General features: G+C 40.3%; 2 protein-coding genes and 1 pseudogene across 3 annotated transcripts; all 3 read right to left on the bottom strand.

Annotated features, from left to right (window-relative positions):
* Nucleotides 1-322: 322 nt before the first annotated feature.
* kansl1l (KAT8 regulatory NSL complex subunit 1-like) lies at nt 323-17067 on the bottom strand. Of its 2 annotated transcripts, none has more exons than XM_018690457.2 (16): nt 16936-17067; nt 14809-15972; nt 11270-11414; nt 10793-10945; nt 9932-10035; nt 9316-9490; nt 7804-7978; nt 7242-7373; nt 4560-4706; nt 3916-4016; nt 3191-3303; nt 2827-2875; nt 2619-2731; nt 2139-2259; nt 1097-1343; nt 323-806 (listed from the first exon to the last, which is right to left on the bottom strand). In XM_018690457.2, exons 2-15 carry the CDS (start codon nt 15900-15902, stop codon nt 1122-1124), a joined length of 2844 nt encoding a protein of 947 aa, XP_018545973.1. In that variant the 5' UTR covers nt 15903-15972; nt 16936-17067; the 3' UTR covers nt 323-806; nt 1097-1121. The 2 variants fall into 2 exon arrangements, with proteins under 2 accessions (XP_018545973.1, XP_018545974.1); XM_018690458.2 differs by lacking the exon at nt 16936-17067 and adding an exon at nt 16725-16929.
* Nucleotides 17068-18309: 1242 nt separating this feature from the next.
* On the bottom strand, nt 18310-19249 carry LOC108892744 (uncharacterized; annotated as a pseudogene).
* A 1469-nt stretch (nt 19250-20718) lies between these two features.
* Nucleotides 20719-22265, bottom strand: LOC127142840 (uncharacterized). The gene is given in 4 exon segments (XM_051073132.1): nt 20719-20886; nt 21554-21681; nt 21780-22059; nt 22062-22265. Coding segments are annotated over 4 exon segments (780 nt in total).
* Between the last annotated feature and the right edge of the window lie 665 nt (nt 22266-22930).

Below are 22930 nucleotides of genomic sequence, written 5' to 3'. Positions count from 1 at the left end.
TGTATCACTGACATGTGCAGACATATTTAACATGCCTGAAATAAAAACTTCTGATAACTGGATGCTTTACTTCACATGTCCATTTTTAAACTTAAGTTATTAGCGTCAGTGTAAAATGGCATATGATGGCATATGTTCATTTCAGATTTTTAATCTGTATATGTTATGTGTATATATCCTCCTTTTCTTGTTACATTTCCGCTTACTCAGTAGCTGAAATCCTCCTGAAATCCTTTCGCTGGACTAGTTGCACTCCCCGCCAAAAGGCTACAGGAAACCTGCAAGTTAGATAGTTAGTTTTTCTTCTACTATTTTACGTAGAAGAAAAGTATGACATCCACTATGTTTACCAATGTTTACATTTACTAATAGGTTTTTTCATTCTTCATAAAAAATATATATCAAAATCACATCAGAAAAAAACATGAAATCAAAAAGCACAAGTAAATCCAGTGGAAGTTAACATATGTGTGTACTAAAGTCATTCTATACAAATTTTTTAAGACAACTGTGAAAATAAATATCAAGTAACAACTACAAACAGTCCACAAACCTGAGACTACAGTGGAGTTGTGCTGGTATATATTTCTTTACATACAGTACCTCTCATAAGGTAAAACCTGAAAGTATGGCAGGAGCTATAGTAATCAGTTAAAACTACACTTTACAACAGTCACTAAATAAACACTTCTGCTTCAAAGTATTAAGCTAACAACATCAAAACACTATACTCATGGAATGTATTCAGTTCCCGATTAAGGTTCCCAGGGCATATTTTCTTCTCATGGTCCCAGACGTGAGAAGATCTAGAAAAGAAATAATACAATCAATCATTTAATCAACAAATATAAAATTTAAAGGGCATATATATAATTATCGCAAACTGTTTGTTGGCATTGTTCAATTGAGACCCAACGACTGACTGTATGAAAAAATTATTTGTTTAATTCCTTACATTCTTTTTTACTGATTGAACTGTGCGTTGTGAAAAACAAAACCAGGAATCCAATCACAAATAAATAATTCCTGCTATAAACAGATGATGGATATATGAGTAACATATTAAAAAGGGAATTCACAGTACTTCCCAACTTACATGAAGAAGCAAGGCACTGCCCTTCTCAGCTACAGTTAGGTGTAATGCTCCAGCTTTGTGCACCAGAGGGCAGTGTAGCACCAGAGGACTGAGCTGAGGAGAGATGGGAGTTTGAGTTCTTTGATGAGGAGGAGGCAGATGCAGACTCTGACCGCCCTGAGGGGATGTTTTCTAATCTATCACAGAGCAGAGCTTCTTCTTCTTCTTCACCCAAAGGAAACACTCGTGGCTCCCAGGGTGTCTGAGGCTGCCAGAGGACAGAGAGGACATATGATGTAACTGAGCAAAACAACAGCAACCGCAGTACACAGTATATGTATGACTTTGTATAGACAGAGATGAGAATGCAACACATTTATCAGGTACATTAACTATGTAATGACCCTTGCATTTGTTTAAAATGTCATAATGTATATACAGATTGGATTTAGACCTTGAAGGCTGTATCATATGTGTGCATGGCTCAGATGCAGATGCTTGAAAAAACAATCAAAGGTTATGCTTTAATCAGGGGTTTGTATGGGTGCTGGAGCACACAAAAAAGCAAGTGAGCAGTGAAGTAGGGGAAATTTGTGGTGTGGAGAAGGTTGATTAGGACGTCTGGCTTAGTAGCGACTCATTCCTTCTCTAATCAAAGCAAAAAGATAGAGAGCACTGCAATCAGAGCATCATCAACTGAAGAAAGAGTGGAGAGACAAGTGTCTGTGTGGGTTCTCAAGAATCATCTAGGATTTTTAACTCACACAATAGCAAGGGGAAAGATTACTGAATAGTCTGCAGCACATTTTATGCCACTCTATACTCATTTTCTCTATGTTGAAGCACAAATAACACAATGTTATCTTGGACTGGAATGTTACAGAAAATATCCATCAGTCCCTTAGTGTTTAAAGGCGTAAGAATAGTCAAATTGTAATAAAAAGCCCATAATGTCATAAATAACTGGCAGGTTCCCTCCTATGTCACCTGGATCATCCTCCTCTAATATTCAAAAGTTTGTTTGGGGGATTTAGGGTTTCAGCTGCGTTGCTTTTGATCTTACCAGCCACTCCTCTGAGCTTGGCTGTTCTTCAGTATCAAGCTGAGCACCACTCCATTCCACAGAGCTCTCCTCTCCTGATGTGCACATCCCGCCTCCACTGCCTGACAGCCTGCTGCCAGATCTGGAATGAAAAAACAAGCATACCCCATGAAACTTTGCAGAGAGATTTCTCAACATTCCACTTTCACACGGGTTATTTTTACATGCACAGAGATGAACAAACCAACTCTGCAACAGCTGCACTGCACAGTCAGCACACTGAGTTCAGGATTTCCAACTGTCAGATACATCTCTTTGTTCTCATCTTCTGATGAGCATTAAATATAACAAACGTTCCACATCATTTCTGATGTTTAACAAAGCCAGCCCACCTGACGCATGTAGAATACCATGCATTTTGGTGTCACATATTGTAGCACTACTCAAATCAATGGTCAGTGCTGCATCTGTGAGCCTGTGTGTGTGAAAGTGTGTGCCCACCGTGTAGGACGCCTGCAGCATTTCCTCTTTCCCCAGGATGGCCAGCGCAATTTCTCTCTTTGCTCAAAAGTCATGTGTCTCCGAGTAAAGACTTCATCGCTGAGATCCTCAACCTGCACACAACATAAAAAAAACGCAGGGGGATGACAAAAATATTTTCATCAAGAATGAATATAAAGTGCTCATGTCCAAAGGAATGAGACATTACCTGCCCCTCCTCATTCTCTATCAGAGACTTGGTGGACACCACTCGCCACCTGCAAAAAAAGAATGATAACAATAATGAACAGTGTGAGTACACTTTCTTTTTAATTTTTCAAGAAGTAAGAGTATACTGTTTATTTATAGCAATAGTATCACAAATTAGATGTAAATCTGAAAACTGGGGAAAATAATTCCATGGAAAAACAATTATACAATTTTAAATACAAATTACAAATTGTTAAGTATTATAAAACCAACTGCAAACGTCATGTACTGTGAGTCTGACCATTGTTTTTAGATTGTGAGCCATACTACAAAGAGGACCTTAAGAATTCTCTGCTGTCTTTAGAGGCAGTTTTATTCCATACCTGGGTGTGAGGATGTCTTTGTACTGCAATTTTTCCACTTTAGCCATTGACATGGGGATGACAATGTTGTTGATGTTGTACACACTCTCTCCCTGGCGTTTGCGAACAGAGCCCTAAAAGGAAACATAGCCTAGCTGAAGTAAGAGCAATGTGACATTTCACACCAATGATTCAGAGATGGTCACACATTCTAAGTCATTCCACATCATCAGGTTGCCATGATCACTCTAGATTGACCAGCTTTTTCACATTTAACACATGTACATTTTAAGTGATGCATGTGTTTCTATGTTACACAGTGTTTATCTTTTGAGTGTGTTTGATTTGAAGTAAATATATAACTTCAGACATTTTATTTCTATCCAACACTAAATCCTGTGATCCCAAATAGATTTATAATTGAGAAGAGAGCAGTATTATCAAGTTAGAAGTTTCTGCCTACCACTGTAATCTTTGACAGATTTTACATTTGGGTTAAAATAACTGTGCCCTGATGGTAACACAAAAAACCATTCAATACTGGTCCATAGGTAATTTATGTAACTTAACACACAAAGTCACCTGTCATGTCTGACGCAAGAATAAAGCTAAAGAGATGCTTTATATGTAATTATCCATTATCATAATATCCTAACAGAACATACGTGCATAAACAAATACATTTATTCCAAGCATGTAAATCAATTAGCATAAATTGTATAGAAGTAAAAAGATGTATTTGTTACTTGAGAAGCCTGCTTGCGTGAAACCTGTGTGTAGCTCTCCTCCAGCACATCATCTGAACTTTCCTCTAGCTCACAGAGCCGGTACAGGACATCCTCCTCATCTAGGTACACAAACACACATACACATACATATCAGACTAGTTCTGTAACTGACACTGTGTCATAAACAAAACCTTAAATAATAAGAGGTGCTCAATTGTTTTGCTGCTTGATGTTAAACAAAGTGTCACTGATTATCTATATAGGTTTGGTGTAATGATACCCTGATCTCCCTTTAAACCAGAATTCAACTCAGCCCTGACCCCACTTCTAACCCCATCCCTAATTCTAACCCAGACACTGAAATAAGCCACATGTAATAAAACCAAAACTATCAATATGCCTGGTAAATGTTCTCCAGTGCACCATCTAACTCTTAGACACATAGCATGATGCACACAAACAAAATATAAATAGTGCTATTTACAAATCATTTTCAGGTGACTGATCATGAAACAGTACACCTCTCATTTTATGTTCAAAACAGTTTACTGCAGTGTTAAAACACCTAACACACTATACTATACTAAACTAGTGACACTGTGTCACACACTGATTTAGTGCATACTTGCAATGCAGTGTGAACATTCACTGTATACACACACCTTCTCTCAGCCTGTGGATGTGTCTTCTCTTCCTTTTCCTCTGATTGGCTTTTCTGTGTTGACTCTGAGTGGAGCCTGCCATCATTATAGGTGACAGACCCATAACTCTGCTTTTATGATGCCTTGCATGCTGCTTGTATTTGTGACCTGCAATGACAAAGAAAGACAAATGACAAATACAAACTGAATTAATACACTACAGGAATTTCCTATCATTCCTAGTCTTCTGTTCCTCAGAAGACTAGTCTTCTGTTCCTCAGAGATTTGAGGCTTTGGTGTACAAAGTGTACAAAAGCTAATCCTCAATCATGAGTCTTATTATTTTGGCAAGAGGCTGCCTCTCAGCTTTCAGATCACACCACCTGTTTTATTTACAGCACTCTTAGTGCAAATAACGTACCAGTCAAATGTAAAAATATTTAACCTCTTTTTTTTTTTTCACAGCACTCCAACAGATTTCATTAGAAGAAAAGAAGGAGAGAGACAGAGGTAATGAAGAAACAAGAGGCAGGAATTAATCCACTGATGCTCAAAATCCACCTTTCATAATAAAGTACATAATTTCTGTTGTTCCTGTGCTCTCTATTCTTACACTGTAAAAAACAGTTATCAGCTATGGTAGTTCATTATTCTCGATGTCATTTTCCCATATTTCTATCTCCTGCTTGCTTTGAGTGTTGATGTAATCACATTATATTTTAGCTATGATCAGATATGATTTAAAGGTTTGATGCTGGGTGCTAGGCTATTATTTTAGATGATGTTTACTTCACAGGTTGTCTCCTTCTTGAGCTCTTGACAAAGGAAAATAAGCATTCAAGCTGACAGGAAATCGACAGAGTGGTGGGTGAGTGATGTGTTCATCCATTTTCAATCACCCTCCTTTGTGTCTCCTTCTTAAGTCTCTCCCTTGTTCCACTACATCATTTCTTGTCTCTTTTTCCATTCACCTTGGTATTTAACACAAACAGGAAAACAGTTTAGTCAACCATACCTGGAAAATAGAAAAAATTCTAAAATCAACCGGTCATTGGGTAGTTTTGGTTCCTCAGTCTACATTGTGGACAACAACATGAGCAAAGGCCATTTGAAACCCTGCACGATCAATCGTATTAAAATCGCTATCTCGATTCATAGCTCAATACGATCTTATTTGTAAATGACAACGATTCTGCTGTGTTTCCATTAGGGACACTAGTTGTATCAAAACAAAGGTTCCTACCTTCTCCCTCAGCAATGAAAATGCTCTGTTACTCCATATGATTCAGAGATGAACAAACAGAAATAAACCTATTGAGAGTGAGAGAGTAACACCAGCTAATAAGAGTGTGAGGCCAGAAGTTATGTTAGGACAAAGCATGGGCCAGTTACCGGTTTCAAGGTATACTATAGTTTGAAAAAGTCTATGAAAAAGTCAAGATTTCAAAACCATTAATATTTTCCATCATATCGTTCTTATGGTATAAGCTGCCCTGCTTGCAAGCAGTGTTTTGCCACAGTAGCAGCACAGCAAAGGGTAACAGCTCATCTATACAATCACCGTAAACATCACCACAAACTGCAATATGACAAAGGCCTGGAGAAAGTCAGCAGGAAATCCTTGTTGCCCAAATACAGACATCAACAATAGAGTAAATGAGTGAATGAGTGCAATAAACATTGAAAAAAAATTGTGAGAGAGTCACAATCTCAATTCTAACCTAGAAAATCATGATTCTCTTTTTTTCTGGAGTCGTGCAGCCCTAGGTCATAGCTGCCATAGGTGTGTAAATGCAGAGGCTAATGATCATTAATTAGTTTTGGACAAATATATGCAAAAACACATATTGATTGACAGTGTTGAAATATCAAATTACTTAATTTCCATCTACTGCACAGTTGGAAGCCTCATACAGACCCAGTGGGATATCTGATATCTGACAACCAATTAAACCGTCCACAGGGAGATAACAAGCAGACATCAGCAGCAGACTTTGAAGCAGCCATTTTTTTCACTGAATGCAAACAAACTATTCATGTCTAAATTAGGTTAATAATACAATATAATATATATATTTTCACAAATATATGTTAACGATAACTTGAATGTAAAAATAAATTTAGTACATATATATTATTATCATATATATATTATATATTCTATGCTATGCCTTAACAAAATTGGAAATGCCTACTAATATAGCTACTGTAATTCTAATACAAGGCACCACTGGAGGGTTTTCACTGTGAAGCTCCAAATAGTGTTGACTGTGTTTTAACATTAAAATACAACCAACCTCAGACAGAGGCCTCACTGGAGCTCCACCAAAGCAAAGTGAAGTGGATCAAAAGTCATTAAGGCTGCTATCTACTGATGATGAGTAATGAGAACAAAAATGCAGGTGCAGTCTTTTCAGCAGCACCCCTGTCTCCTTGTCATACTGCTCATTGGTTCATTATAATGTCAACACAGCAGGCTACAGTCAGGCTCTGGCCCCACTCACAAGCTGCATTTAAACATACTGGATCAATGAGGTGTTACATGGCACGGCTAATGTGCTCTACTCTGCCAGTAAAAATGTACACTTCACACTACCAATCAGTTTCAAAAGTTTTACCAAGTAAAGCAAAATAGAGTAGACCAAAGCAAAATAGGAGGTCAGAGAGAAATGTAATCAATGCTGGTAAAGGGCAGGATCTTACTGTTGTGCAGTGGTGTGGAGCTGCGTCTGTTGTAGTGTGCTGGAGTGGGAGATTGGGCATTGATAACTAAAGGCCTTTGGGACCATTCCTCTCTGGCTAGGTGTCTCTTTAAGTGGTGGGACAGAGAAGTATCTGGATGGAGAGGACATGATGTTAAGTTCATCAAAATGATACAACTGAAAGAAATATTTTTGTCATTTACTAAGCACGTTTCTAAATGCAAGCATGCACTCAGGGGCAACACACATGACAAAAGTCAAAGTACCCACATCCATTGTTTGTCTGTAAGCCCACATACTGGCATCATCTGAATGCATGTCAACACATCAACACACACAGTTGTCCTCTCCCAGAATCTATCAGCAATCCAGAAAAGCATCAATTGTATTTGAAATGACAAATATAATATGGCCAGTGAGTGTTGCACTTCAGAGAAGGTCTACCATCAGAAAACGTTAGATAAGTCAACATTACACCCCCCCCAAAAAAAACACAAAAAATACCTACACATTTAAATCAAACTTTAAACCTTTTCACTTTGCTATGTTAACATTTCTCCTACCAAATGAACAAGACAACACAGTGTGAGGTCTGGAGCTCTGTTTCCTGGAGGATGGGGCCAAGCTGGAGCTGCAGTCAGGATCAGAACACAGGACTACAGGATCACAAGAAGAGCAACATGAACAGGAAGATGATGAGAGAGAAGACGAGAGGGTGGACATGGACTTCTGCGGGTCCTGTAGCACAAGAAAGACAGAAGAGAAAGAGACAATTATTTACTGTGTGATACTAACAATAAATAGGGCCTTGTTGTCTTTCTCCTACCCTATTCCCCCACCCCCCTCTCTTTCTGTCTAAACCCAACCGGTCGAGGCAGATGGCCGCCCACCTTGAGTCCGGTTCTGCTCGAGGTTTCTGCCTCTTAAAAGGAAGTTTTTCCTTGCCACAGTCGCCTAGTGCTTGCTCATGGTGGGATCTGTTGGGTTTTTCTCTGTAAATCTTATAAGATAAAGAGTACGGTCTAGACCTGCTCTATATGTACAGTGCCTCGAGATAACTTCTGTTGTGAATTGGCGCTATATAAATAAAATTTGACTTGACTTGACTTGACTTGTCGGGACACAGAATTTCATTTTCTACAGTATTAACTTGGCTCTCTATTTGCTTTGTTGGGGCACGAGTCATAAGGTTTTAAGGAAGCTGCTCTCTGCTTGAGCACTCTGATTAAAGAAATTAAGCTGTTAAAGACTCTCCTTATCATCTGACAATATCACAATAGTGGTGGCTCGACGCCGCCGCTTATAATAGTGGCTGTAACTGCTCTGGGCTCTATGCCATTCAGAAAAACGTAGTGTTCAGCAAGATGTTGAACCTCTACAAATATTCAGACATTGGACATCTCAGTGGACGTTCACATCTCTGTATACGTGCTGCTGGCTGCAGCCGGAGAGTGTGCTGGGCTGAAAACCAAAACAATGAGCTGAAAGACAGTAAAATGTTCTGTAAGACGTTTTGGCATCACTGTAGGTTTGTCGTTGAGAGCAACCACTTTTACATTACATTCACTCATTTGATCCACTGTCAATTTAAACATAAAGATATCACAAGAACTATAATGGCATTTTCAACCACTTGACAAAGCACACTATCACTACCCCCTGGTTTTACTGGCAGAGCATAGCACTATGCAGTGTCCCCTGGCTAAATAAAGGCTAGAGCTTTAAAATAATCCCATGCATTTGTTTATTTGAAGCAAATCCAAGAGATATTATTGTTTAATTAAAAGCAGGTGTGGGGCTTTAAACATTGATTCCTATTTAATTTGAGGAACTACCTACGTGATATGGCACTCTATCAGTGAAGCGTGACAAAGAGAAACTGCTTTGAAGTCACATTTGACATAAGTAAGTAATTTAAATATAATAAATTAAGGAATCTGTTCACAACACTGTCACACTTTCATCAGTTTTTCAACCTTCATTATGAAACTCAAAATGGGATTTCAATCAATCAACAGCATATAGTTAGAACTGAGAAGTAGACCGGGGAATGGAGGAGAATGTATGTGGCCTACCTGTAGACCACTGGGTTTACAGATGCTGAGAGCAAAGAGTCTGGGTTTGTGGTAGGTGACCAAGGGTCGGGTTCGGGCACAAACACGTGACATATCAGCCTTGAAAGACCTCCTGATTGACAGTCTGCTTCTCTTAGAGCTCCCCGGCACAAAAACATCACCTCCGTTCTGACCACTGCAGGGACGAGATCAGATGAGGTCATGTAAATGTCAGGGCTATGATTCATGTTAAGATCACAAGCACTACAGCCAGCCAGACAGTGAGTTAAAAAGGCAGCAGGAAGAAAAGACATGAAGGGATGATTCAAGTCGAGTTACTGGGTTATATTACAAATGGTGAACATGGTCTCAGCCTTCATAACTTATCCTATAGCCTAAGCTGGAAGAGACAATGGGCAAAACTTAATCAATAAAAGTTCCTCCCTTTTGTATTTATGTATTTTTGTATTTTACTGCAAATGCAGCTATTACTACCTTGTCCTTCAATCTGTTTCTCCCAATAAAGACTAAGAGTGTCTAATTGAATCTGGTATGAGTTTATGAGTCCCAATAATCTAAGTCTAATTATTATTATACAACAAAGGTGTTCCACACTTCCAACAGGTGTGTTCTCTACCTTGTGAAGGTTCCCTTGACTTTACACGTCTGTGCTTGTTTTGAGAGCGGCGAAAAGCTGAGAGGAGGCATCAGACTGTTGACGATCTGGTTAAGCTGGGCACTCTGTAATGAAGACATGTTCCAAATGATGCATTTCAAAAGTGACAAACTGAAACCAGAGTGTGAAATACAATCTGTCTTCTGAGCAGAAACAGCAGTGAGCTGTAAGCACGCCATCTAAGCAAAGATGGAGGCTCCTTGATATTGTTTGGTATACAGTAAGTGATAAAAGACAGATCACATAAACATGAGTGTGATGTGAGATGTTTCAAAGCATCAAAGTACACAGTACAGAATTTTCTAGCAGAATTCTAATCTTATTCAGGCACCTCTGCTATTCATTCATGCTACCCAAGTGCAAAATGACCTGGTTCAGCATTAAAGGATTATTGTGGATTATTTTTAACCTTTCATTCAGATGTTTCACTGCAGCTTGATGTAGCCTGCTGCCAATCATGTTTTCAGATTAGGAAGGTTAGATTTTATGATAACAATTGCTTTGAATGTTCTACCTCTGATCTGAGAAGTGTTTGTCATGTTCTGGCCATAGAGAATAGTTTAAAACTATTATTACCCGTCTGCTTTCTTCAACTTTCACTCAGGAGCTAAAATCAGCCTTCAAACTATAAAGAAATAATGATTTTATATTTATCGTGATAATTACCGATATTGACTGATGGAAATTGGAAATGGAAATCAACCTGAGATCAACACAACCTAGCTGAGGTACATCAGTGGAGCAGGACAATGCTGCTGGAATCCTCTTGGCTCTAAACTCTTCACACAACCCCTATCATAGGCCCTAGTCCCACCCTCCTACCTGTCTCTCTATGTTATGCAGAAGGCGTATGGGGCTGCAGGGTTCAGCATCAGCATCTGAGGCTGTGCAGGATAACCCCGTCATTTCCCTCAGCAGGGTCTGCTGAATCTGCCTGTCCGTCAGTGGCTGGGACTCTGCAAGCACCACACCACCCTTGGATAGACACAAAAACACAGACACACACAGATTACTTTAGTCAAAGGTTTAAAAACACAGCTGGACTATTTTTAATTTTTGGATTCTTGTGATGAATTTGTACATTTCCAGGATTTCTTCATATGGATTATTATTTAAAGGCAGAGAGCGAAAGAAAGTTGGCTGACCAGATACAATTAGTTGACAGAGCCTTACGTAAAACTAATCCCATGTATGAAGACCTGACAAAAAAAACATATGCAAGTGCTCCTGATGTCTGCCAGTTGGCACATTATGTAAACTGCCCTTCACTGAGGTGGATACAGAGGAGTATTGTTTTACTTTGGAAGAGTGGATGTGCTTGTGGAGCTCCACCATTTGTTGTATCCTCCCCTCCAGCTCGGCCAGACGCAGCTGCAACCAGCTCCATCTGCTGCCCAGCTCCGCTCTCTCTTCCAGCCATCGCCTCTCACAGCTGCTGCTGTTGCTAGGAAGAGTAGGATGGTGGATAGGAAAGGAGGACAGTTACAACCATGTAACAGTATTATAAAATATTTTATTCATTTTTGTTGAAAGCTTTAGACCCTGATCCAACCTCACAAGGAAAGAATTCTAAAGTCCTTATAAAGCTTTGGAATTTGGTCATGAATGCGACAGGACAGGGAATTCAGTCATAAAACCCAATATGGCCATTGAAATTTGAGTTTGTTCATGAAGAGTTTAGCATATGAGAATCACTGGCAGGAATGTGTATCACCAGAGAGGACTGTGACACTGAAAGACACAGAGTAAACCATTTGTCAGTTCACACCTTTGTACTGCAGCACTGACAACATATGACCTATTTTACACAGCCATGTTGCAAAGTAGCGTGTAAATTGTTTAGCATGCTAACAGAATGGGAGGGGGTTGAATTTTGCTAAAGCACAAAAGCTTATCTAGGCCACAGAATAAAACACTGTTGATTTGTGTGGTGTGTGTCTATAGTATGTTTCCATGGCACTAGCCCGTTCAGTTAGCATTTATCTTCTGTGTGTGTCTGTGTCTGTGTGTGTGTGTGTGGTTGGCTGACTTCAGCAGGGCAATAGTTGCTATGGCAGTGCACTTGGACCTTGGCTAGGGCAGGGAAGGACTCCCCCACTTCAAACACTGATGCAGGACAGAGAAAGGTTAGGCCAGCCAGCAAGCAGCTACACACACAACACTTTACAATAAGAAATTTAGTATTACAAGGTAGCTATTTTAATATTATAATTAATATTGCACACACACAAAATGTTGTTTACTTCCCTGATCACAATTACACCCAGTTTGTGGTTGATAGGAAGGCATATACTGCAGATGAATAGCGGGGTATATAATTGGATAATGACTACCTCTCTAAACTGAGTTTCACTCAACCCTAAGCTGATATCTGTTTGCAAAGGAGTAAGCTCTGTCTTTCCTCCACAGACAATGACCAGACCTGGGTGCCCTGCGGCTCTTTCCAACTGTATAATGAGAAAATTCCAGGAATATTTGCCAGGCATTAGGCGAGTCAGAAGGAGAGGAGGGAACAGGAGAGGTTGCTTTATACTAGTTATAGTGTGTAAGTTTGCAAATACATAAATAACATACTATTTATCATGAGGATATTGACACCAGTGAATAAAATGCAGGGTCTAGCAACCCACTGGCTGCGCTCCACAGTGAGAAAGTATTTTTCTCAGCCAAATCCCGGTTGAAAGGCCAGCCCCAGCAAGTAGTTCTGGGCTTACAAATTCCCGTTTGAACAGGGTTTTTTGGCTCTTGCAGAAGCATTAGGGTTTTTGGGTGTGTCCAGCAGTTAAAATTTCCAGCGTTAAGCCTTTCAGAAGACTCCCATACAGTACATTCAAACATACTGAAAACTAAAAATGAGCAACAGCGTTAATTGTCAAGGACTACTGTGCAGAAATTGAACAATGCGGACATGTGGTTTTAAATTAAAGTCAAACCACATTCCTATTTTACAAGTTCATACTTGTTGAAGGTCAACTATTCCCACACTTTCTAAAGGAGGGCAATGACCTGTCCCGTCTCCAGCATGGGGATATCCTCATCAAACAGGAACCTGCCATAAAATCTCCCCAGGGGAGGTTTAGTGATGAAGCACAGACCATTGTTCCATAAAGGAGGAGGACAGACACAGACAAAAGGCAAGCTAACACTTCCAAAATGACTGAAGCTGGCCAAATAAAAAAACACTCATAAAACACCGTTTTTCATTCCAGTTCACAGACCAAACAAACATGCTTACATTCTGCCTGTTTACTGCACTGATTCAGGAAGAAACAGAGGCCTGGAAAAACTGTAGTGTACTAAAGAAACAAATGGCACCCTACACTACACTAGCTTGAATCCTAGAAGAAAAGTGATGACAGCTCTTGTATCAAACAGTGATGGCACACTGACATCCACTGACAGGCACTGACATCCCCATATTGTTGACTAGGAAGTTTGTTAACATGGAAATGCAATGACGCTAAAAGGAATTAAACAACAACAAACGTCAGGGGCACTATTTTCTGACCGGACATAAATAACCGAAAAATTCTCATCCTTTTTAAAGTATCCAAACATTTCCCTTTAAATATTAAGCTTCTACTGCTATGAGATTTACATCTTTTTTTCCTCATCTGAGGCAACACAACTCCCTTTGAGCAAGGAGACAAATGCACCAGCACTGCCCATTCAAACCACACACTTACACAGATGCACACTTAAAAATTATTTTTCACAAGAAAGAGGAGGAGCTGAGGTACGGTGGCACAGAATGGCTGGCATGTTGCAGGCTTGCTGGCATGTCTGTGTTTATTTCCAACCCTCTGGGTAAAGAGAGCTGGCTGGTCTGCTGAATCTGTTATGACTGCAGCGTGGATGGAGAAAAGTATGTGTGCGTGCGCATGGCTAAAAAATGTCATAACACTCCCTGCAGCTGGGAGGACCAAACTTGTACTTATGACAACCACACTGTAAACTTTGCTAAGGGCCAAAAAAAAGTATGCATCTAACAGTACAGAGGCACAATGGACCTCATTCACTGCAACAGCTGACTTTCCAAAACTTACACTGTCATTCTGAAATAAGTCTTTATTGTGTCATCCTTGACATTTGTTGATGTTTTTAGTAGTAACTAAATATGCTCACCTTAAATTCACATTTTTTGAACTATATGCCTTCATTGTCTCGCACTGAAAGGCTACCTAGTGTGAGAGTCTATCTGTTTACTCCCCTCTTGTCTGAGTTAAAACAAGGCCAATGACTCCAGCATGAACCACAGCTGGGTCTGGAAATCCAATCCTGGAACAGCACAACAAATCTGTTGGAAGTGAGACAATGGTGCAGATGCCTTTTGCGCTGGTTTTATTGTTTTCACAATGGCACGAGCAAGTAACTTCATATTTGACAGTGTGGAATGATATCATTCACCTCAACTTGATACACAAAATATGTGGTTCAGGGGATTTCCTAAGTCTCTCCTTTGCAGCTTGATTATCTGGCTGTAATAACCAGCCCTGTGAGCCACATACACACTGTGACTCTTTAAAATACACATAGGTGAAAGTAAGAAACACAGCAGCAGCACACCAACAACTCCAGAACCAGCCATTCCATGTTTTCTGTGTGGAAATGTGGTCGGAACAAGCAGTATGTCCCTTCATTTCTTATTTTAACCTCACACTAGAATGAGAACACCCATTATGTCTCATAAAAAGCACCTGCACTTTTGTATTGTGAACAGAAATAAACATTCATGGCTCTAAAAGCCAACTTCAGGGATTCAATTCTAGTCTTACTGGTCAGCGTGCACAGAAGACATGCAAGAAAATAAAAACTACTTTTACTCGCTGGATACTCACACAGGTGAAGTCTTGGTTTTGCCGTTACTCTTATGTTCCTCTAACTCATCATCTGAGCTGCTGCTGGCCGTGGCCTCAGAGTCCAAGGCCTCCTGCAGGCCTCTCAGCACCGCCTGGCTGAAGCGACTGAACTCTCTGAGCTCTGTCAAAGAAGATGAGGCTGTGGACGACTCTAGCCTAGAAAAATTGGGTTTACTACCCACGTGTGGAGGTGGTAAACCAGGATGTAGGGAGTCCAGGCTGTCATGAGACGCATCTCCAAGATGACAGTGTCTTTTCAGCCCATCCAGCTGCTGGTTGCAGTGTAGCAAAGCATGCTCTCCAAGCAGGGCTTGCAGTCTCCTCTGCAGCCTACAAGCTCGGCTGTGCAGCCCTGTCTGCCTGGAGAGCTTCTGCTTCACAGCCTTCTCCAGCACAGCTTTGGGTGCCAGCTGGTGAAAGTTCACCCTGCCACTGCAAGGCTGCACTGAAGGTGGAGGAGGACAGCCTACTCCCGCTGCTTTCTCCTGCATCAGTGCAGGTTGGGGTGCAAAGAAGGGAGTGAAGCCCTGGGACTTTATCTCTCCAAGGGACTCTAAAGGAGAAACACCGGTAAGGGTAAAAGGGGAGTGATGCACATCAACACCATCTGGTCCACATTCAGGAGCAGTACTGCAGCCATGCAGCAGACAAGCCTCTTGGCTATTGTGCTCAGGGACAGGGCCTAAAAACATGTCTGGTACACCTGGTAAGATGGAGACCACCTGATGAGAATCTACGAGGCCTTTATTGAAGGACAAGAAGCTCAGGAGGGAAGCAGGGCTGGAGAGGAGCACTGCCTCACACTGGCTGGCAGACTCCTGCAAACATGGGGAAAGCACAGGGTTGGCAGGGACGTGGAGAGGGCTCGCGGACAGGCAGGAATCAAGAGAGGGTAACAAGGAAAGGTTCAGCCACATCTTCTGGGGGTCATCGTCCTCTGTCAATCGCATGTGAGGCTCTAGCTCAGCGCTGCGCACAGCTCTCCTGTTTGAGTCCACTCTGACAGATGAAGGAGGTGAGGACAGGTGGATGCCATGGCCATCTTTCAGGATCTTGGTCAGGGCTGGGGCCATACCCCTTTCTGAACCACTGATGCTCTAGACAGCCAAGGTGGCAGAGTTCACAGACTGCACCTTAAATGACCTGACAGTGAGAGAAACAAATGTTGGCAAATTACTCTACTGATACAAAATAAGCCCTAAAAAGAACAGTTCTAAACAGACAGCAAAATTCTTGGAATAATGAGAAGATCTATAGAAAACTAAAGTGTGGTGTTTACTGGTGAGAATCAGTGGGGACACGCGATTATTTACGACTGACAGGCACAGCAGCTGTAGCCAGAAAACACAACGTCAACTAGTTTACATTGACGCGTTTAATGTTAACGGACTAATTAATTCCCTGTGCGCCATGTTCACCTTTTATCGAGCACATATGTTGGCGATGTAAGCCATATCTGGGAACAAAAGTTCCCCACCGTGGTCCTGTTACACGGTTTACTATGGTTTATCCTGGTTCCCTCTGTTTTCCAGTCAACGATACAGCTGTAATGCTCACCAAACTAACGGATTAACTAACTATCGCCGCTGAATCTTCGTAGTTAATTGTGTAACAGCTATAAAGGAAAGTGATATTACACGATGAGGTACCAAACCAATACGAGACGTTGAGTACACTGGCGAAAGCCAGGTAACAGAATATTTATTCGCCGTTCGGTACTCGTTCATCGCAGGTCAAGCGTATGTTAGGATGAATTTAACGGGAACATGGAACATGGCATTTACAGTCACTTGTGTCAACTGTGTCAAGGCGGGAGCTAGCTAAACCGTCTCTAATAACGGACGTTAACGGTAACACTCCACAGTCTAGCTGGAGTGAATCTACGCTACACTCACCTGACCGGGAGGTAAACCATTGACTTAACATCACTTCTTCCAGTAAGATTTACACCTGAATATGACATATTTTTCCCCTTTGCTGACCCTAAACAAATCAGATAACCAAATCTGACAAGCTTATCTGGCTATCCAACTGGCCCATCCAGCGGGGACACTTATTTTGCCCAGAATGTCGACTGCTCTCCCCTCCGACTGGTTGACACCATACCTCCTTCTCCTCCTCCGTCGCTCACCAACTGCCGAAAGAGAGGACCAAACACATCTGAACGAGGAGGGGCACCAGACTCCTGATGCCTTCAAGACCCCTCTAGAAGCTCCGGCCTGAGAGTACTCGAAGAGAAAAATCCCGCTCTCGAAAGATAGTAATTCCATTTCATAATTAAAGGTTTGTTAACCTTTTTTGTTTTGTTTTTGTCACCCGAAAAGGCTAATACCCGCTCGAACTTTTGTACCTCTCCCGTTTGTATGAATGCATAGTTGTATAGTGTTACATTCACCAGAATGAAACAGAACAAAACTCGTCCTACTTGAATGCTGTAATTATTTAAGGTCTAGCATCCAATAGCAATTACCAAGACTTGAATTTCAAAATTATGTCAGAATATCTTATTTAGTTACAAAATATATTTAATGATTACATTACAATTATCTCAAAAAATAGTGTTAAAAATAACAATAAATTACATCACCTGGATTTCTTTCTTCTGAGAACTGAGATTCTGAGATTTTGTAATTATGCCATTATGAGACCCCGTGTCACAATTATGAGAATATTGTCTTATAATTTTAAACTCATCTCATAATGATATCTTTAATAGGAGATGACAGAATTACTTTTACTTGTTTTTGCCATATTCTTAATATATGATACTGGTCTCTTAATTATGAGATAGTTTTATTGGAGGCATAGATTTTGTGCTTACTAATTTTCCCATAATCATGAAACACAGTCTCATAATTGTGAGAAAAGATCTCATCACTTTTCATCAACAAATGAAGAGGAGAAATGTGGAGCAGAAAAAAATATTTATTAATAACAATATGTTCTCAAAGTTCTCAAAAAGCACTCAGTGCAGAAAAATGCCTCCTATCAGTGTTATAATATTATGATTTTTGATCATTTGAAGTATTCTATATACTATTCTATAACAATGCATCACATTTTATCTGATAAATTTTATACATATATTTTTAATTAGTAACAATATTAAGAACAATGTTTCCCTCTGAAATATAGTGAATGGAAGCATAAAGTGGCATGAAACTGGCATAGTATATATAGTTTTATATTTCAGAGGGCATATGACTGTGATTAATATAAAAACATAACCTTACATATACATCATAGGTGTCAATAGGATGTACATTTATTACAAAAAAGTAAATTTTGACCATCAGTTTACAAAGCACTAATCACAAATACATTGCTATGATCTTTAAAAAAAAAATGTACCATGCAAGAGAATTCCTGATTTGATATACTGGTAGGCTTACAAGCTTCAGGTGCAGCATGAATTAATATAGATTTCACCACATCAAACTCTAGGTCTTCAGGTTTGAGCTCCAGTATCATCTTTCTTGTTCAGACTGTTGGTGTTCTGCACCACTGAGTGGCTCTGATCCAGATGTCTGCTGCTCTTTGCCTGAATACAGCCTGACCTGTTCCCAGGTTGAATGTGGTGCCTGACATGTACAAGCTGATGACAGTGAAATGGGCATGTGGCCTGTTGACTACAAGGTGGAATTGGTCAGAAAAAAAGATTCTCAGAGTCCATATAGAACAGAATACATACATGACTCCCTGCAGGATGCCAGTGACAGTGACCCTTGCCTGACCTCTGAACCAGGGACAGGATAAAGGCTGTCCGTTTGCAACCATACGCCTGCATGTGTCCGCACAGGTAGACAACAGTAGAACCACTGGACATCACCATGACACACAGACAGAAAAAGAAGTGGGCCTTCACTGTGGAAAACACAATGATGTACATGTAATCCAGCCATTGCAAGTAATCTTTCGCAGACATCTGTATGTCATGATCCATTGTGAGATTGTTACTGAATCCATCGTCATCAAAAGAAATATTCTTTAAAAACATGACAGTAAAATCGAGCAAACTGTAAATTTTCTCAACAAGCCACATGCAGTAGATGATGGGTTTGATATTCTTCTTCATCCAGATGAAGAGCGCTCACTGTGCAGGTACAATGTGGGTGTAGTAAAAGAAGTTCAGCCAGACAGAGGAGGTCATGCTAGTGAACAAAGTGCAGACAGTGACACCAAATATAAGATTTTAACGATCTCGATGTTTTGAACTAGGCGTACAGAAAAGATCAAAACAAAAACTGATATCAGGTAAGCAACTGTGTAGCAAATCAAGGAGCCCAGGAGAAGCTTCAGAGGTTGCTTGATCCATTTCTCCATTAAGTGGACAGACCATGCAAAAGGCGTAAAAGGCATTAGCCATGATGTTGAGAATAATAAGAGGCTCATTAACTAGGATAAATGTTTGATAATCCATCCTAATTTTGTTTGCTGTCTCCTTTTTGTATCTCCCTCCTTCATAGTGCTCTTACAAATAAAGCCAGTGAGGCACTCCATCTCTGTGCAAAGTAACAGTAAATTACAATATGAAAATAAAACATATTACTGTGAATTTTCCTAGAAGAGGACATTACACCATGTTTTCCTTTGTGTATTTATAATTTCTTACAAATGTGACTTTTTTAATAACAGAAGTCAAATAGAGAGCTCTAGCATTAATATAGTGTCTGAAAAGTCAAACTGTAGCAGGATCATGTGAAGTTAAAGATCTAACATCAGGCTAATAACCTGAATTTGGCACCTGAGTCTGAGCGGGTTTCACACGTCTGCACCCAGATGTGACAGGGATACCAACATAGATGAAAGGAAATTATGTAAAGTAATTAGGAGCAGAAATATGGATCACATCTAATTAATGCTTAGATACATTTTAGATATATGTATCTTACGTTGCAATCTTTCCAACAGACCATGAAGGTAACATCTTCAAGCATTTGACCTTGATCAGTGTCAAAGGGCAAAATCACTGACAGAAAGATATTGTTACCATACATGATGTTTTGTCATTTATCAAAGACACTGTAGTAGCACTGTACTTTAAATCCCACATTTAGGCATGATTCTGAATGAGTCTTTGCACATGCAAGAAAAAAAGAAAGAAAAAGATTCTTGAAAGAAATCAAGCAATTAACATTACAAGATATACATAGAAAATAAAAATAAAACAAAACAAAAAAAACAAAGAAAAAACAGCTACAGTGTACATGCACTTATCAGCTGCAACATTAAAACCACTGACAGATGAAGTGAATAACAATCATCATCTCAGTACCATACAACTCTGGGTCCTGTCATTCATCTGGGTGTTACTCGACACGTATCATCCACACATACATGTACAACATAGTTCCAGTACTGCTCACAAATGGCTCATAGAACACATCAAAGAGCCCCCAAACTCCCCAGAGCACCTGTGGGATTCACTGGAACGAGCCAGATCCATGGAGGCCCCACCATACTATCCACAAGACCCAAAAGATCTGCTGCCAATATCCTGGTGCCAGACACCCCAGGACACCACCCTGAGGTCCAGTGCCTATGCCCCGATGGGTCAGAGCTGTTTTGGCAGCATGAGGGGGACCTATACATTATTTGGCAGGTGGTTTTAATGTTCTGGCTGATCAGTGTGTACTGTTAGAGTAAGCACAAAATAATTCAAATTAAGTGAACAAAGCTATGCAACTTATAATAAGATGAGGAGTATAGAATTCATGGTTATAAATTGTGTTGATACAAAAGCAAAGTTATATTCATCAACATGAAAGCAGTTATTGCTTTTGAGCTCCTACACTAATATTCCCAGCTTCAGGGGCAGCTTGCATCCATTTATTTTTTACACTATCTTGAGATCACCTCACCAGTGTCCTGGTTTTCTGGTATCCAGTATCATCCTCCTTGTCTAGACTGTTGTGCTTTAGGCACTTTGAACCATTCAGTTCCTCTGATCCAGATGTTTGCTGCTCTCTGCCTGAACACAGCCTGACCTACTCCCAGGTTAAATGTGGTGCCTAACATGTACAAGGTGATAACAGTGAAATAAATACTGTATATGGACTGATGAATTCAGTGAGAGTGTACCAAGAAAGAAAGGTGGTCAGAGTCCACATAGCATAAAACACATATATGACTCCCTGCAGTATGCTAGTGACAGTGACCCTCACCTGACCTCTGAACCAGGGACAGGACAAGGGCTATCCGTTTGCAACCATACGCCGCATGTGTCTGCACAGGTAGACAACAGTAGAACCACTGGACATCACCATGACACACAGACAGAAAAAGAAATGGGCCTCACTATCCACAATGAAATGGCATACACATATGCCTGTAATTCATATGAATTTTTATTTTATTTTAACAAACCCCTGTCGCCTATATGCCTAGAAACTGCCTATCATACTCCTGGTGGTCACAATGTTGCAATGATGTTTGGACATCAGCAGTTACAGTATTAGCTATTACACTTGATGTCAACTGACTAGAGTGCAAAATAACACCATTTGTTACCACGCCAACACCACACAGTGCTTTAAGTGCCCTCCAGACATCGGCTGCCCCTTGTCTGAACATGGCCTGACCGATGCATAGGTTGACCGTGGTGTCCTGATATGTACAGCGTGGTGACCGTGAAGGAGATCCAAGAACTTAAGACAAAGTGCGGGGAGAAAAAGTAGGCGAATTAATCAAAGAGATAGAAGGTGTCATAGAGGAAGTAGAGAACTCCTTGAGAGATCCCAGTGATGGTGACTCTCAACTGACTTTGAATCCTCGGAGCGGAGAAGCAGCTGCCTGTCTGCGCCATGCGTCTCATGTGTCTGTGCAGGTAGCAGGCTGAGAAAAAGCTTGAAACTGTTGTGATACACAGTTCAGGATATGCAATTTAATGATGTAGAAACACATTTGGCTTAAGTAGTAGAGTTCATCAATGTGATTGTAAGTCCATGTACCGTTACTGTAAGTGAAGTCAATACAAGTTGCATATGCAATGTCCACAGCGCCAGTAAACGAAAAAAGAGTCCCATCAAAAAGCAAAGCCAGGAATATGACAGACTTAATGTTCCTCTTTACCCAGACCAAAAAAGCTCGCTGTACAGGGACAATATTGATGCAGTAGTAGAGGTTTAGCCAAACGTAACATGTCATGCTGTTATGCATAAAGTACATCACAACTGCCCATGATACGAGAAACACTGCAAAGCCTCTGTGCAACTTTAACAAACAATACATTGAATGCAAAGAAACGCAGTAGATAATTGACACCAGACAAGGAATCCCAGAAGCATCTTTAAAGGCTGCTTCAGTCTTTGTCTGCTGCGCGATGGGAAGATCAAGCGACATGCATAGAAAATGTTTGCAGCCAGGTTGAGGGAGATAAGAAGACCGTTGATCAATAGGAAAGCCTGCTCACCCAGATCAATGTATTGGCATGCCATTGTTGGTTTAGAATATTCAAAATATAAAAATGTAACTATGCCTCTGTGTGTGTATTTGTGTTGAAGTCTTTACTGCACAAGCCTTATATGAGACCTTACAGGAAACCAGGTGACCAATGTAAATGGACCAGAAAAGTCTTGTACACTATGTAAACAACTATACCCACAAAGGAAAGAATATCAATGTAGTATAGCCCCTTGCCTGTTAATATCTACATAGAAAACATTATTATTAGAAAATAGATGTTCTGACATTTGTTTGGAAGCAGCTCACTCTCTGTCCAAAGTTCAAACTCTCAGCCTACGAGCATCTCTAAAACTCTTCTACCATCTTTGTTTAATCCACACACATCCATACTTTCTATTTCTGCCTTGTAGTCTCTCTGGAGCGAAGTGTTTACATTGCTGGCTTCACTCAACACCATTTTTTTTCCCAATCATGACTGTACCACACGTTTCACAAAGAACTGTTAGATCCATTTAATAATGTTGTTGGGAAAACCAGCTTAATGATTTCAGGCAGAGGAAAGGCTGGCAAACTCTACAAACACACACAAAATGAAATGTGAGCACACAGCCTGGTTGTGACAGTTGCATATATGCAGTTTTATGGGGTTAATGGTATTTTCAAAAGTGCATTTCAGTCAACAGGCCTTTGACTCATT

This window comes from Lates calcarifer, linkage group LG1 (assembly GCF_001640805.2).
Source record: "Lates calcarifer isolate ASB-BC8 linkage group LG1, TLL_Latcal_v3, whole genome shotgun sequence".
NCBI classification, from domain to species: Eukaryota; Metazoa; Chordata; class Actinopteri; family Centropomidae; genus Lates; species Lates calcarifer.
This window is presented reverse-complemented; position numbering and strand designations above follow the sequence as displayed.

Coding starts and splice junctions, on each gene's coding strand:
- kansl1l (XM_018690457.2), bottom strand. CDS start 15,902: ATGGCCCCAGCCCTGACCAAGATCCTGAAAGATGGCCATGGCATCCAC. Junction 10,946..11,269: donor AGCACATCCACTCTTCCAAA/GTAAAACAATAC, acceptor TGTCTATCCAAG/GGTGGTGTGGTGCTTGCAGA. Junction 4,017..4,559: donor CATCCACAGGCTGAGAGAAG/GTGTGTGTATAC, acceptor TTGTGTACCTAG/ATGAGGAGGATGTCCTGTAC.